Source organism: Pseudonaja textilis, chromosome 11 (genome assembly GCF_049901715.1).
Source record: "Pseudonaja textilis isolate UNSWEBS1 chromosome 11, rPseTex1.2, whole genome shotgun sequence".
Lineage (NCBI taxonomy): Eukaryota > Metazoa > Chordata > Lepidosauria > Squamata > Elapidae > Pseudonaja > Pseudonaja textilis.
In genome coordinates this window covers 5,870,930-5,887,884 of record NC_142000.1, presented here as the reverse complement: position 1 = coordinate 5,887,884, position 16,955 = coordinate 5,870,930, and the positions used below count along the sequence as shown (strand labels likewise).

Here is a 16,955-nt window from a genome sequence, read left to right as displayed (position 1 = left end):
TCACACAGCCAGCATGTTAGAAGAAAAAACAGCAGGGAAAACAAATAAGAACAAGAGCTGGCAATGGCTAAGAGCTGTTGTGACCCACCAGCGGTTGGCAGAGCTGCCAACAGATTCGGACAGTAGTGAGGAAGTTGGGGAGGGAACCTGGGCCATTCCTGGAGGCTGAGGAAGGCTCAGACGAGGGCTCTGCGTCAGAGGCAGAGATGGGGCCAGGGCAGGCTGGCAGTCATCAGCTGCCTTTCAGCTTGGACAGCAGTGAGGTGGGGGAGCTTCTGGAACCAGTTTCCAGCCTGCACACGCGCAGAGCTGCCAATAGGAAGGTGCAATTAAAAACTCAGGGTTGACGTAGGAGTAAGGCCACAAGTGGATGATGGATGGCCCCTCCCATCAGGATTAAAAGAGAAGCAAAAGGGGAGGGGCCTCTTGCAGGAAACACCTTGCTCGTTGGGTCGTTTGTTTGTTTTAGCCTCTTGGAGATTTGTCTGTATACCCAGCCCTTCCCTGTCAGCAGTGAGTGTGGAACTCTTGACCAGGCAGCATTGCAAGATTGATAAAGGTCTAAGCTCATTAGTCTACTTCCGCAAGACTGTTTGCCAAGCTCTTGGCTGACTGTGGATGAAATAAATTCACATTAATGTAATAAAAGAGATTATTCCCGGGACTCAGAATTGACTTAGTGCTTTTTGAGGAGGCCTAGGACAGTACAAGAGCAGGTATGTTGAAGAAAGAGACAGAGGGGCTAATTCTGCACAAGACCCTTAAGAACAAATGCATGCAGAATGGAAGGGACAGTTTAGCAAATGCCACCTCTGCAAAGAAGCTGGAGAAACGGTGTTTAGCTGTTGCAAGAAGATTGCACAGACTGACTGCAAACAACGGCATGATAATGTAGCAACAATCCTGCACTGCAAGGAGTACCATTTGCCTGCAAGCAAAAATTGGTGGGACCAGAAACTAAATACGGTAATTTAAAACTGAACTGGGACTTTAGAATTCAGACAGGTACCTGCTGCTTAACACCCCGGACTTATCAATTGTCAGTAAGAAAGAGGAAAAAAAGTCTGGGTAATGGATGTGGCAGTAGCTGTGGAAAGCAGAATAGAAGAAAAGGAACTGTGAGAAAATAACAAAATATAAGGACCTACAAATAGAAATAGAATGACTGTAGCAAGAGAAAGCAAAGGTCATTCCAATAGTCATAGGTGCCTTGGGTGCAACCTCAAAACAACTGGAGCAATATTTGAACATCATTGGCATTGACAACTCTACCCTTAGTCAATTGCAAAAGGCAGCCTTACTTGAAGCAGCTTAAATCCTGCAATGATAACCCTGACACCTAAAACGTCAACATTTGCCTATGCCAGCTCCTTGGGGGGGATTCGATAGGTGGACAACAATGCCAGATTCAGTCTGAACATCTATCTGGCTGACTGTGTAATGAATCATAATAAAATAAATAAACCAACCTTTCTCCTGCTCTTTGGTTACTCAACAGCTTCACGGAGACATCCGTGTTCCAAGCCACGTGGAAGGCTTTCAGCGAGATGCCAAAGCCTGTCTGACTCAGGGAAATGTTCTCGAGATCTTTCTGGGAAATGACAGGCACCAGGTTGGACATTTTAGGATATCTGTCCAGGATAACTGAAAAAGAAGTGAAACTGTTACAGAAAAGGAAAGAGAAGAGAAGAGAACTAAATTTGCAACGAACAGATTATTGTGGACACTCACCAGCCAAATCCACAATTTTGCAACTAAATGATAAAGCCCCAATAAAAAATATGTATGGAAAAGTGATAGTAAGCTAAGTACAAATATATGGTAATAGTAGGCTGATAAGAAGTTGACATAGATAGCAAAACAGGAACTGCAATATTTATGTGACATTAGGATCTTAAAACTCAAGACATAGCAACAAAAACCACAAACAGGCACAAGGTCTAGCAGTGACTGGTTGTTCAGCCTGCAAATCTTCCTAATTTGCCACGTCAAAAAAAGGCAATGAAAGGTATTTTTTAAGCTCAAAATAATCCCATATTAGTCAAAATCAGGCTGTTTTACGATCATGTTGTGTTGCAGGACAGTGGAAATGTAGGCGCTTGCTTTTCAAAATTGGAATGCAGCCCCAGAAAGTTGAAAAGTTCATTGGGAAAGCATCAAAACAGAATTGAAAGACTACAATCTATTTTTTTTCTTTCTCTTTCTCTTTTCCTCTCTTTCTCTCTCTCTCTTTCTCTTTCTCTTTCACTCTCTCTTTTCCTTTCTCTCTCTCTCTCTCTCTCTCTTTCTTCCTTTCCTTCCTTTCAGAATTTGGGTGTTTTCTTTTTCTTCTGGAGCTGTGGAGAAAGCTTTTTTGTTTTTGTTTTTGTTTTGGTCATCCTGTTTCAGGGGTAGGATTCAAATTTTTAACAACCAGTTCTGTGGGCATGTCTTTGGTAGTGGGTGTGGCTTGGTGATCACGTGACTGGGTGGACATGGCTTGGTGATCATGTTAATGGCTGGGTATGGCCAACTGAATATCACTCACATCGAGGCATGCATCTCCTCGCCTGGCCTCTCATGACTGTGGGGATGCTGCAACAGTTGTAAGTGTGAAAAATGGTCATAAGTCACTTTTTTCAGTGCCACTGTAACTTTGAATGGTCCCTCCACACAAGCAAAGTACCAGCAAAGGAGGGGGGAAAAACTCCAGAGAAGTTCCAGAGACAGGAAGTCTAGTCCTGCCAAGAACATAATAAGGGTTAACGGAGAGGCAGTTTCTGTAAGCAACACCAGAATGTTTCCTTCCTGCCTTCCTTACAGGATTAGGCCAGTAATTTCTTCTAACAACCGGTTCTCCGAACTGCTTAGAATGTTAACAACCAGTTCTAGCGAATGGGTGAGAACTGGTAGAATCCCACTCCTGTCCTGTTTACTGAAGATTGTCACCTCTTGAAGCTGACTGTGTAAAAAAACAAAACAAAAGCAGAACCAATGCATTGCAAAATTTACACGGGCTTAAGGGCGTTGGTGAAAGATCTTATGGGTACAACTTGCACAAAACTCTAAACAAAGAAGTGGATTTTCTAAAACCTTTGACTCAGTCGGGCAGCATAGGCAGTAAATTAAGTAAATAAATCAATAAAGTCAATTCAAATGTAAAAAGATCAGAGCAGAAGGGTCCATGAAGGAGTGGGATGCAAATACTTTTTTACTACCTGTTCTGTGGGCGTGGCTTGGTGGGAGTGGCTTGGTGGGTGTGGCCATGTGACCACATGGGTGTGGCTTTTTTGCACCCCACCCCCCCTGCTCCGTTTTTTTTTTTTGCTTCCTGGAAGCCTCCTGGGAGAAGCAGTAAGACAGGGAGGGGGATCCCAGGACAGCTGATTGTCAGAACAGCTGATTGTCGGGAGGAAAGAAAAAAAGAAAGAAATACCGGTTCGGCTGAACCGGGCCGAACCGGTAGAATACCACCACTGGGTTCATGGGATTAGATGCTTTCATCCAAACATGTGTTCCTATTGTGATCCCCAACTCCATCTATTTCATACATGCACATGAAGTCTCAAACCATTACAGTAGTCCTCACCTGATGACTTCAACTGAACCCTAAATTTCCATTGCTCAGCAAGACAGTTTCCCCCCCGCCCCCATTTTATGACCTTTCTGGCCACATCTGTTAAGTGAATCACTGCAGTTGTTAAGTTATGTTGAGTAAATCAGACTTCTGAGTTGTCAGAGGGTCGCAAAAAGTTACCACATGACCCTGGGATGCTGCAACCATCACAACTATGGGCCAACTGCCAAGCACCCGAATTTTGACCACCTGTCCATGGAGATGCTGTGACGATCACCAGTGTGAAAAACGCTCATATGTCACTTTTTTTCAGCGCCACTGAAATTTCAAACAGAATGTCAGCGTTCCAGCAAACCTCCTCTCCAACCAATAACCCCGAGACAGACATCGCTCAAAAGTTATTTTTATTTGGATAGTAACTGGGACAACTGGGGGAATCCCAAATCTGAAAATTCCGGGCTTCCTTGCAATAATCAAAACTACAAATCCATCCCCTGCACCCATCTTCATATCACATGCCCCAATCACCATCCGTCCCAACTGAAGACTTCCCCTCACATATGCACACAATAGCATGATCTTGAACTACAAAAATAATGTTATTTTGTCTAACTACATATGCCCAAAGAACTTCCACCCTCCCACTCCCGGGCTCAAATGTGGCAGCGTGAGAGTGTCTGGTTTCAATATGGCTTTCAAAGCTGACACAGTCATTAAACAATCTGTCGTAAGTCAAGGGCTACCTGTATCAGAGATCCCTCCTGTTTTGGGGCATTTGGATCATACTGAATTGTTGTGGCTCCAATTCCCGAGCCTTGTGCTGTTAGAGGAAGAGGACTCGGAAGATGAGGAGGAGGAAGAGGGAATGCCTTCCTCCCCAGGACCTTCCTCTCTGGCAATGCCTTCCTCCCTGATAATGCCTCAGGTTTCAGCAGACAACCTAGAGGAACAGCCTGAGATTAATCAGGAGGAAGGCATATCGGAGCAGCCCCTGACAGGGAGTCAAGAGGACGAATGTTGGCTTGATCCTAGGCAGCGTCGTAGGGAGAAACGTGAGCAGCAACGTAGAAGGCGTGGGAGGGTCAGAGAGTGAGCTGAGTCATTGAGCCACATCCCACAGGGGATAAAAATGGGTGTGTTGTGGGCTGGAACTTTGTACGGGGCAAAGTTTACTCTTCTTTCAGGTTTTTCGTTGTGAATGTTTTTCGTGGTCTGCCTTGTAAGTTTCAGTGAGTAGCTTTTATTTGTTATCATTTCGGACTTGGCAGGCAGAGCGTGTTGGAATGCCAAGGACATTATCTGTTATAAAGACTTAACTCTGTGAAGTCCAAGTCAGCTTGCCTGCCTGTGTGTTTGTGTGAGTTTGTACTCTTTCATCTTTTTGGAAAGAAGAACAGTGAGACAGAACATTGAATATGGCAACTATGGAAGTGTTGACAAGACAACCCAGACAGTAGCATCCAGGAAGGATCATTCACAGCCCGGTTGTCTTCACAAGGCCCAAGAAACTAAATAAAGGCATTGCAAGGACTATCCATGGCTTGATCTTATCTAAGGGACGCTAGGAGGGAAAGCATTTGAGGAAGACTTCAGAGAAAATTAGCTCACACTCTTTTATCCAGAAGGTTAAATCATGCGTAAGCTTAATCTTTCTTTGCTTATTTTGTTTCAGACAAAGAGCACAAAGAGAAAGCTTGCAAAAGAGAGAAAATTCCCATTAGATAGCTGGATTTACTGAACCAACATGTAAACTGCTTAAAAACCAGGAAGTTTTACAAGCCATCTAAAAATAGAACAGAACAGAATAGAATAGAATATGAATTAAGCAAAATAGAATAGGAAATAAGAGTAGAGTAGAGTAAAGTAAGGAATGAATAGAGTAAGGAATGAATAGAATAGAATAGAATAGAATAGAATAGAATAGAATAGAATAGAATAGAATAGAATAGAGGAGAGGAGAGGAGAGGAGAGGAGAGGAGAAGAGAAGAGAAGAGAAGAGAAGAGAAGAGAAGAGAAGAGAAGAGAAGAGAAGAGAAGAGAAGAGAAGAGAAGAGAAGAGAAGAGAAGAGAAGAGAAGGAAGGGATCTTGGAGGTCTTCTAGTCCAACCCCCTCCTTAGGCAGGAAACCCTCTACCATTTCAGACAAGTGGTTTTCCAATCTCTTCTTAAAAACTTCCAGCGTTGGAGCATGATTATAGATTAACAGAGTTGGAAGACACCTTGTAGGTCATCTAGTCCAACTCCCCGCCCAAGCAGGAGACCCTACACCATTTCTGACAAATGGCAGTCCAATTTCTTCTTGAAAGCCTCCAGTGATGAAGTCCCACAACTTCCAAAGGCAACTTCTGTTCCATGGGTTGATTGCTCTCACTGTCAGAAAAATTCTCCTTATTTCCAGGTTGAATCTCTCCTTGTTCAGTTTCCATCCATTATTCCTTGTCTGGCCTTCAGGTGATTTGGGAAATAACTTGACCCCCTCCTCTCTGTGGCATCCCCTCAAATATTGGAAGACTGCTTTCCTGTCTCCCCTGGTCCTTCCTCTTCACTAGACTAGCCAAGCCCAGTTCCTGCAACCATTCATTGTATGTTTTAGCCTCCATCCTCTACTCATCCTGGTTGCTCTTCTCTGCACATTTTCTAGAGTCTCAACATCTTTTTTATAGTGTGGTGTCCTCAACTGGATGCAGTACTCTAGGTGTGGCCTTACTAAGGCTTTATAGAGTGGTATTAGCACCTCCCTTGATCTTGATTGTATCCCTCTGTTAATGCAGCTTAGGATTGCATTGGCTTTTTTGGCTGCCGCTGCACACGGCTGGCTCATATTAACTGGTTGTCCACTAAGACTCCAAGATCCCTCTCTCAGTTACTGCTATAAATCAAGTTTGGTCATATGATGGCCACTTAATGACCAAAATCCTGGGGTCAACTATGGTCATAAATTGAGGACTACCTGTAAACAAGTACGATCCATCTGAACACCCATCTTATGTGGGTTCCTCTATTTGAAATATAAACACAATGCCTAACCAAACAGATGTTTGAACCGTATAAACAAAGATGCCAAAAGCTGCTGTGTGGAGAGGAGGGAAAAATAATTGGAAACAACGTTGGATTGTACACAGTAAAATCATAGGCAGTAGAAATCCACTTATACTTTCTCAGTTTTTTTAAAAAATCCCCTAAATATCAATCATTACAATCCTGAAAGTGTCAAAGTTGCCTGAGGAAAGTTTTGATTCTGGAAACTTTTGTAGAACATATTTTATTCTGGGAATGTTTTCAACAGGTTCCCAATTTTTCCTCGTCTCTGAGCCAAAGGATGAGTATTTTTAACCTAGGACTGTATGTTATGTAATGATTGGTTTAGCATGTTGCACGAATCCAGCCTGACTGGTTAGTTTTTATGAGGTGCCGTTCAATGTCAGTCCCCAAAACGAGTCAACTCAGTAACCAAGTTAAGTCTGTTTATATAACACGAGCTCGATACGTGTGCTTCAGTATGAAACTATGTGGTCGGGCTTAGTTTTTTGGGAGGAAAATAAGGGGGGTGGGGGGAATTGTGCCTCTGCTTACCAGAACCCATCAGCTAGCATCCTGTCAGTGTGTGAGAGAGTTGAGGGCTGTTTGGAAAGTGAAATGGTATTTGCTGTGGGAGCAAGGAGACAGCAAGGAGCCTGGGCATGGCTAAGCTCAACTGTTCTCTACTAAAGCTGCTTGGTGCTGGGAAACTAAAACTGAAAACTCTCCTCTCCTCTGCTTGTGTTTTGCACTTGGAACAGATTTCTTTTCAGGTGGGGAGGGGGAGTGGAACTCCTTAGCATCAGAGCATGTTAATAATAATAATAATAATATAGGAAATGCTAATGCTCTGGTGGTTATTTCGAAAAACCCTTTCTTAGTGAGCCTCTAGAAACCAAGAGGAGCGTAAGTGCCAAATGTCAAGTTTTGTAGGCTTCACAGTTCTGGAGGTTTTGTGATGATGCGTGAGTATTGCTTTTATATGGAGAGATAAAATAAGCACCTCAGATGAAGTCAGGATGGGAAGCTAGAAGTTGGCTGGACGTGGAACATAGAATACAGAATAACACAGTTGGGAGGGTCCATGCAGGTCTTGTAGTCTAGCAGGGGACTCTGTACCATTCTGAATAAACGGCTGTCCAATTTCTTCTTGAAAATCTCCAGTGATAGAACACCCACAACTTCTAAAGGCAAGATAGGAGATGACCAGGCTGAGCCCAAGGGAAAGAGTCATCAGTCCCTTCGCGCCCACAAGAGATCCAAGTCCAGTCCACCTCGAATTCCTTCCACCCTTATCCCAAAGGTGCTTTTTCAGGAGGCAACCGGACTTCCTAGTTCTTCTTTTTTCTTGCACGATGTTTTGCTCAGGGGTGGGATTCAAATTTTTTAACAACTGGTTCTGTGGATGTGGCTTAGTTGGTGGGCGTGGCTTGGTGGGTCATGTGACTGGGTGGATGTGGCTTGGTGGTCATGTTATTGGCTGAGTGGCCAATTCAATATCACTCACATCGAGGCACACATCTCCTCGCCTGGCCTCCTATGACTGTGGGGATGCTGCAACAGTCGTAAGTGTGAAAAAGGGTCATAAGTCACGTTTTTCAGTGCCATCGTAACTTTGAATGGTCACTCCACACAAGCAAAGTAACCAGCAAAGGAGGGGGAAAAAACTCCAGAGAGGTTCCTGAGACAGGAAGTCTAGTCCTGCCAAGAAGGTAATAAGGGTTAATGGAGAGGCAGTTTCTGTAAGCAACACCAGAATGTTTCCTTCCTGCCTTCCTTACAGGATTAGGCCAGTAATTTCTTCTAACAACCGGTTCTCCAAACTGCTTAGAATGTTAACAACCGGTTCTAGCAAATAGGTGCGAACTAGTAGAATCCCACCCCTGGTTTTGCTTCTCATCCTTCTTCAGCTTCTGGGATGAGAAGCAAAACGTCTTCAAAAAACCCCCAGAAAGTCCAGTTGCCTCTTGAAAAATGCACCTTTGGAATCAACCATGAACCTGGATGATGGTGAACCTCCATAGACTTCCACTCTTACCTACCCCCAATTTCCTTTTATCTGTTAGTGGTTCAGATTTTTGCAAATAAATCCATATAGTCATTTGAACAACCTGGTCTTTCCTGATTTCCCTTGGGGCTAGCCGTTCCCTTAATTAATGGTTCTCGCTATCAGGAAATTTCTTCGTAAGTTCATGGTTGGACTTCCAACCCTTGAAGAACTCCCCAGTCTGTACCTATAGTAGCAGCCTAGCAGCATCGAGGGAGTCTTACAGTTCCTTATCCCTGCCACCTATCTCATAAGACACCTGTTTTTTGCCCAGCACAAATCTCTGAATTACAACACAAACCTGGCACTGGATCTCAGTGAAACTGAAGGACTAATTACCGAAGTTCGGTAATGAAGATTAAATCAAAGACATGCTGCCTGCAACAAGGAAGGAAACTCCCACATGGGGAATGAAAGGCAGGAAGGTACCCTAAAACTAGAAAGAACCGAAGCGCCATTAAAGCGCAAAACTCCCAGAAGCCAGCATGGAAGAAGAATTTGAAGCAAGGCAGGTGGTCCTCAACTTACATCCACATCAGTGCCCAACATTTCTGTTGCTAAGTGAGACCGTTGTTCCGTGGGGTTTTGCTCCATTTTACAACCTTTCTTGCCATCATTAAGGGAATACTACGTGTGATGACCCAAAGGGGCGTGGCACAAAGGCAACACAGTCACATAAGTAAGAAAAGTCCCTTTAATACCTCCAACTTTGCCCCCAATGTCCAGTTACCTTAGGCTGGAGAAAAAAATCTCTCCCAAGAACAGTCTTTAAGTGGAAGAAATTCAGTCCGAAAGCAAAGTACATATAAACTGTAAATAAAAATCCACACAAACCATGCTGCAGCAATTAACTAGACAGGGCAGGATAAGGAATTGCAGACTTCAAAGGCCAACAAAACATACATTGTTGGGAAGACGCCAGGAACCCAGACAAGCCTCAACCATAAAAGATAACTCACACAAGCTGTGCGCAAACTCCCTTCTTAAACACTGTGTTCCCAGCTGCAGCTAATGAAGGGAATCAGGGCCCTTTCCTCCCCCCATAAGCCACACAACTCACGTTGCTCCCTTCTCTGTTCCTCCCTGTGTGACCTAGGATGAAGAGGGGGTGGGCCTGGGTCTTCCTCTGACCCCCTCTCCCTTGTTTTACCTCTGCCCTGCTCTGCCCAGCCGGCCTTTGCTTTTTCCCAGTTTCTTCCACATCCAACGGAGCCACGCTCCCACTCCCTGTCAGCTGTTCGGCCTCCCCCTTTGAATCAGATTCCGACAGGGGCATGACACTGCGGCTGTTCAGTTAGGAACATGGTTGTTAAGTGAATCAGGCTTCCCCACTGACTTGTCAGTTGGTCGCAAAAGGGGGATCACATGATCTTGGGACACAGCAACGGTCATAAATATGAGTCAGTTGCCAAGCTAAATTTTGATCCCGTGGCCATGGGGATGCTACAATGGTCATAAGTGTAAAAATGGTCATAAGTCACTTTTTCCAGTTGCCAGTGTAATTTCAAATGGTCACTAAGTGAATTGTTGTAAGGCGAGGACTACCTGTAATTTAGAAACAACAGAAGGGTACTTTGGTATTCCCTAAGCAGAGAATATTGGACCCTTTTTCTCCAGAGCTGAACTGTTTTCCTTAATTTGAATTTGCTCCATAAACAGTTGAGGAATCTATACCTGCCTCAGAGTTCTACTTCCTATGGGGTGCATTACTTCGAACGCAGACCCAGAGTTTATACACGTTATACATAACCAAAGAGCCTTTTTTTTAAAAAGACCACCGAAAGCACCAAAGAACCACTGAATCAATGAAACAGCTGCTCCACCGAATATTCCATTTTAAGAGCTAAACTTGAGACAATGAATTATTTCCTTGTTTGTCTAGAATGTGGGGAATTCAAAGCTCTTTTTGTTCAGGTTAAGAAGGGACGGGAATTAGCAAAGTAAATGAAAGGAAGTTAAATATTTATGCCAGGGGATTTTTTTTAAAAAAATGTTGCCTTGGGACTGATGAACAAAAGGCCAGCACGGTTTACTATTAACTCTTATCCCATACCAGGAGCCAAACTGGGGATCTAGACTACAAAGGAAGGCAAACAGAGTCAGACTGTTCCACCCTTCCTGTTCAGAAAAGAGTTGCTTCAATGTTTGTTTCTTCCATCTCCACACTTTCACTTTTCCTTTCCTATCACACCAATTAAGACCGAATCTGCAGGCAAGAAGCTGGACTACAGTGGTACTGTGATGAGCCAAAGGGCCGTGGCACGAACGCAACACAGTCGGATAATCAGTAGGAGACCCTTTATTATCTCCAACTTTGCCCCCAATGTCCTGGTTATCTTCTGGGCTGGAGAAAAACTCTCCCAGGAACAACCTTTGACCGCAGAAAATTATGTCTAAAACATGGTCAACACAAACTATAACTTAAAGTCCAAACAAGTCAAACTGAAGTAATTAGTTTGGCAGGGCAGGAGCAAGAATTTCAGACTTGAAAGCACGGCAAAACTCACATAGTTGGGAAGACGCCAGGAACACAGATAAGCCACGACAACACAGGATAAAGTCACATTTGCTCCCAGCAGCCTGCTCAACGCAGTCTGCCTTTCTTATCAACTGTCAGTGCCATTGTAACTTTGAATGGGCACGAAATAAACAGTTGTAAGTCAAAGAGTTTTGTATGGTTTTTCCATACAAATCCAGGAATGGGGTGTTTGAAAGTCAATTGATTAAACAAAAAGGTTGGAAATCATTTTAGTGGCAAAAAGTGCAGGTTGTCCTTGACTTACGACCACAATTGGGACCAGAATTTGTTACAAAGCAAGGCAGTTGTTAAGTGAGCCACACCTGCCTTTATGATCTTTTTGCCCCGGTTGTAAGTGACTCGCTGCAGTTGGTAAGCAAATTGTATGATAGTTCAGCAAATCGGGCTTCTCCTATTGGATAGTTGCTGTTCAGAATTTTCCCTGGGAAGGTCACAGAGAATGATCACGTGACCTGCACCTATCCGAAATACTTGCCAGTTGCCAAGCAACTGAGTTTTGATCAGGTAACCATCAGGATATTATGACAGGTTGAGAGCTCATCATAAGTCACTTTTTCCAGTGTTATCGTAACTTCAAACAGTGGCTACATGAATGATTATAAGTCAAGGACTTCCTGTAGATTTTTAAAGCCAGCTGGGTGACCTTGGGCCACTTCCTCTTTGCCAGCCTTAGGAAGGGGGCAATGGCCAACTATCTTTGATATCTTACAGAGGTGGGTATTCAGCAGATTCTGACAGTTCTGGAGAACCAGTAATGGAAATTATGAGTAGATCAGAGAACCAGCAAATCTCACCTTTGACTGGCCCCGCCAACCCCATCTATTCTCTGCTTCCAGAGTCCCAGCTGATTGGTTGGGTCTTCTTTGGTCGCCTTGCACAGGAGAACGGAGCTGGAAAGCAGGTTAGTGGGGTGGGGAGGGAATGGGGATTTTGCAGTATAACCTTTCCCTGCCATGCCCACCAAGCCACGCCCACCAAACCACGCCCACAGAACTGGTAGTAAACATTTTTGAATCTTACCACTGATATCTTACCAAGGGATTTGGCCAGTCAACAGATCCAAAGGCACACACAGAGAGGAGGAAGAGGAGGGACTAGGGACTAGGGAGGAGAAGGAGGAGGAGGAGGAGGAGGAGGAGGAGGAGGAGGAGGAGGAGGAGGAGGAGGAGGAGGAGAATTCCCTATCGGCACAAAAGCAGTTCTTGATGACTTGGCTGATCCGGCTCCCAGCACAAACCTTGAAAATGTTGTTCCAACCAGAAATACAGTTGTCGTAAAGCCAACGTAATGCAACAATTAAAGCATAGAATCATGACCGAGAAGGTCCAGATTCAAACCCCATTCAGCCAAGATATCTCTGGACCATTCCTGACTGGCTTGGCAAACTTCGTGAATCTAATTTTTAAGTAGAGTTTGTGGAAGAAGGCACAACGGGCACAAAAGACATTAAAAAAAAAAAAACTACCAGAAGTTGGAGGAAAAACCAACACCCCCAAGGTAGGAGTCTTCATACCATTTCAGACCAATGATTGTTGAGGTTTCTTGAAAACCTCCAGCTATGGAGCAATTTCAGAAATAGGGGAATCCCCTACGAGGTGTTGAAATTTCAGGAAAAAAAACCCTTGACTTCCCTGCATCTCTTGCAACGTCTACTGGCAGCAGCAGAGAAAGCTGCAAAAATATTCGAAGGTGAATGGGGAGACCCATTTCAAGGCACAAGTAGCCCATCCCTTAGTTACTCTATTTTGCAAGCATCCTCACCATAAGTATCCATATCCAACCCACAACTGAAGTAAGGGAAGCATGCAGAGAAAAGCAAACAAAGATAATAAAAGGATCTGAAGGCTAATCCATACAAGGGTTTAATTCAGAACAGAGCTGGAAGGGACCTTGGAGGTCTTCTAGTCCAGCCCCCTGCTCAAGCAGGAGAACTTATACCATTTCAGACGAATGGCTGTCCAGTCTCTTCTTAAAAACCTCCAGGGATGAAGCTCCCACCAACGTCTGAAGGCAAAGCTGTCCCACTGGTTAATTGTCCTCACTGTTAGGAAATTTCTCTCTAGTTCTAGGTTGCTTCTCTCCTTGACTGGTTTCCAACCATTGCTTCTTGTCCTGCCTTCAGGTGCTTTGGTGAATAAGTCGACCCCCTCTTCTTTGTGGCAGCCCCTCAAATTCTGGAAAACTGCCATCGTGTCACCCTGAGTCCTTCTAGCTAGGTATATCCAGCCTATTGAAGAAAGATATTAGGGGGGAACATGAAAACAGTCTTCAAGAACTTCCAATACTCGAGGGACTGTCACAGAGAACAGGGGGTTGACTTATTCTTCAAAGCCCCAGAGGGCAAAACAAACCTGGGTGGAAGCTTTTCAAAGAGAGAGCCAACCTAGATGGAGAGAAAAAAATTTTTTTGACAGTGAGGTCAACTAATCAATGGAACAGTTTGCCTTCTGGAGTTGTGGGTGCTCCATCACTGAAGATCTTCAAAAATAGACTGGACAACCATTTTAATTGGATGATGTAAGGCTCCTGCCTTGAACAGAGGATTGGACTAGAACAGGGGTCTCCAACCTTGGCAACTTCAACTCCTTGTGGACTTCAACTCCCAGAATTCCTCAGCCAGCAAAGCAACCAAGTAAAGCTGGCTGAGGAATTCTGGGAGTTGAAGTCCAAAAGTCTTAAAGTTGCCAAGGTTGGAGACTCCTGGACTAGAAGACCTCCAAGCCTTATGATTCTATGTTCTGTGAACCTACATTGTGACAGACACCACAATGACTACTTCCTCACTTGATCTCTCTCCCTTTAGCCATCTGTGTTCCCAGCAAATCAGATTGGCAAAGGCTGTCTAGATGCTCACTAAACATCTCATCTCCATGTACTTGCTGTCTCTGTCTTCAGGGTATGATAATAAAAAAAAGAAAATGGTGGCTGCAACCCTTCATTGTTTTTAATGTGCATTGCACACTAGATAGAGGCTAATATTCAGACTAGACTCTCCTGCTCAAGCAGGGGGTTAGACTAGATGACCTCCAAGGTCCCTTCCAACTCTGTTATTCTATGTCACTTGGGACACACCAATAATGAACCTGCATCATCATAACCCAGGGGTCCCCAAGCTTGGCAACTTTAAGACTTGTGGACTTAAAGTGGCCACATTTGGAGACCTTTGTCATAACCAATGTCTTGAACTTGCTTTACCTTACTCCTTGGTGCTGCCTGATATTTCCTCTATTGCTTTCCTTGTGTTTAAATTCCCTGAAGGCACGGCTACTCAGCTGTTCAGAGATGGTTGACTAGCCATCATCATCTTTATCATGGTCATTATCATTGAAGGCATGACAAAACCACAACCTTATAATGCATCAACGAGTCACCGAAGCAGCAATATGAAATTCAACAAATAGGTCAAACAAAAAGTAGAATCAAAACCAACTAAAAGCAAATCCCTTTCCTACCTCAAACAGGAACCAGAAGCTTGCAGAACCTTAAAAACCTGGAAATCAAAACCCATTATTCCTGACCAAAGATGATTTAAAATATCCAAACCATCTTCTAAGAAGTCATGAATTGGCAGCTTTTCTCAATAGGGAAATAAATATGTTTGTTGACAATTGTAAAAACCATTCCTCATTTCCTTTTATACAAGAAAATAAACAGGACAGTTTATACTACTAATTTCTAGAAAATTATTCTCTGACGCCACAGTGCAAACATGCCCACTTTTTAAGTAAAACCACCCCATTCTATAGGACTTACTTTTACAAACCAACTTGTAAATGGCCACACAATGGTTTTTCTTAAAAAGGCACCTAAGGATGAACCATTTGCATTATTGCTTTGCAGAAAGGAAATGATTGAAAAGATTAGATTCCATTTCAAATCTAACTGTAAACAAGAATTAGGGGGAGGAAATCCTTCAGGGGAAATAAAAGGGAAACATTAAAAGAATATTTTTAATCCGCTGATTTTTTTTCATGAACATAAAAAAAAGAATTCATGAACAAATCATTCAGTAATACATGTCAGGGAAATAATTATAGAAGGGGCTGGATCATTACACAAATCACTTTGAAATGAAGTGGCACAGACATCTTAAAATGGGAGGGAGGGAGAAAGAGAGAGAGAATTTCCCCTGATACGGTAAGAATAACTTTCCATATCTCATTATCAACTGATCAACCCAAGAAGTTTTTCAACCGCATGTCATTTAAATGCTCCTCATTTAAGTTTTTCTTTGCCTTATCAGAGCTTGCAAATCATTAAGTGTTCCACCTTATGATTCTTGACGAATGTATCTTTTCTTTTACTGAGAATATTTGCATCCTTGTATGTCCAACCACACTTGGCCAATAAGGAATTCTATTCTATTCTATTCTATTCTATTCTGTTCTATTCTATTCCTTCTCTATTCTATTCTATTCTATTCTATTCTGTTCTGTTCTGTTCTGTTCTATTTACTCTTCTAAGCAATAAAACACTCAAACGTATATTTTTTTACCACTTGCAATAGTCTGAAGGCTGCTCGAACAACAAGGGAGACCAAACTACTCCTTGAATTGTGGAATGCAGAAGAAACTCCCTGCAGGGGGGAAAAAAAATCTGGACTTACCTCCAAGAATTCAAGTAGAGGAATGGTCTTAACCCAAGTTTGTGGACAAAATTTCTAGCAGCCGGATCAGCAAAACAGCTTCAAGCTCAGATGGCAATGAGTCAGTTGCAACATAAAACTCCTCCTCCTTGTTCAGCTGACCGAGGCCCAAAATTCCCCCAGGCAGTTCAAGTTCTCATTGTAACTCTTTCATGCCTAAATAAGAGTTACAGCTCATTTTCCACCAAGGTTGTAAAAGTCTCCAGAACATCAATGAATCTAACAACATCACTACCTAGCTTAATTACTAGGTTCAGTAATTGAAGTGAGTTTATTATGTCCCAAGCATCTATAATTGTTCTCAAAGTTTTTTTTATTTATTTATTTGATTTGTCAATTGTTTACAAGATAATAAGTATAAGTGTATACATAGTTATACATGAAATGGGTACATATAAGAAAAATAAAAGAACAATAAAAGAAACAATAGGACAGGGAGGGTAGGCACGTTGGTGCGCTTATGCACGCCCCCTAGAGACCTCTTAGGAAAGGGGTGAGGTCAATAGTAGACAGTCTAAGGTTAAAGTTTTGGGGGTTTGGGGAAGAAACTACAGAGTCGGGTAGAGTATTCCAGAGATTGATCACTCTGTTGCTGAAGTCGTATTTCTTGCAATCAAGCTTGGTGCGGTTAACCTTGAGTTAGTATCTATTGTGTGCTCTTGTGTTGTTATGGTTGAAGCTGAAGTATTCATTGACAGGTAGGACATTGCAATGTATGATTTTATATACCATGCTTAAATCAGACCGAAGACGGCGTAATTCAAGGTTTTCTAGTTCTAGAATTTCAAGTCTGGTAGCATAAGGTATTCTACAACGAGCAGAGGAGTGGAGAACTCTTCTTGTGAAATATTTCTGGACTTTCTCAATTGTGCTAATATCAGATACGTAATGTGGGTTCCAGACTGATGAGCTGTATTCAAGTATTGGTCTAGCAAATGTTTTGTATGCTCTAGTTAGTAGTGTGATATTACCAGAGAAAAAGCTACGTAGGATTAGGTTAACAACTCTTAATGCCTTTTTGGCTATGTAGTTGCAGTGGGCTCTAGCACTTAGATCATTAGAGGTGAGTATTCCAAGGTCCTTTACAGAGCTTGGATCATCAACAAGATCTTGACTATTCAGCTTGTATTTTATTTTCTGATTTTTTTTG

General features: G+C 43.0%; 1 protein-coding gene across 1 annotated transcript in view; it reads right to left on the bottom strand.

Moving 5' to 3' along the window:
- The window catches only part of LOC113445136 (receptor-interacting serine/threonine-protein kinase 2-like), a 33,262-nt gene extending 17,374 nt beyond the window's left edge, over positions 1–15,888 (bottom strand). Inside the window, exons 1-2 of the mRNA XM_026714157.2 lie at positions 15,767–15,888; positions 1,470–1,644 (exon numbers count right to left, since the gene is read on the bottom strand). Coding sequence (XP_026569942.2) covers positions 1,470–1,621 — 152 coding nt within the window. The 5' untranslated portion in view covers positions 1,622–1,644; positions 15,767–15,888. The remainder of the gene's footprint in view (positions 1–1,469; positions 1,645–15,766) is intronic.
- Between the last annotated feature and the right edge of the window lie 1,067 nt (positions 15,889–16,955).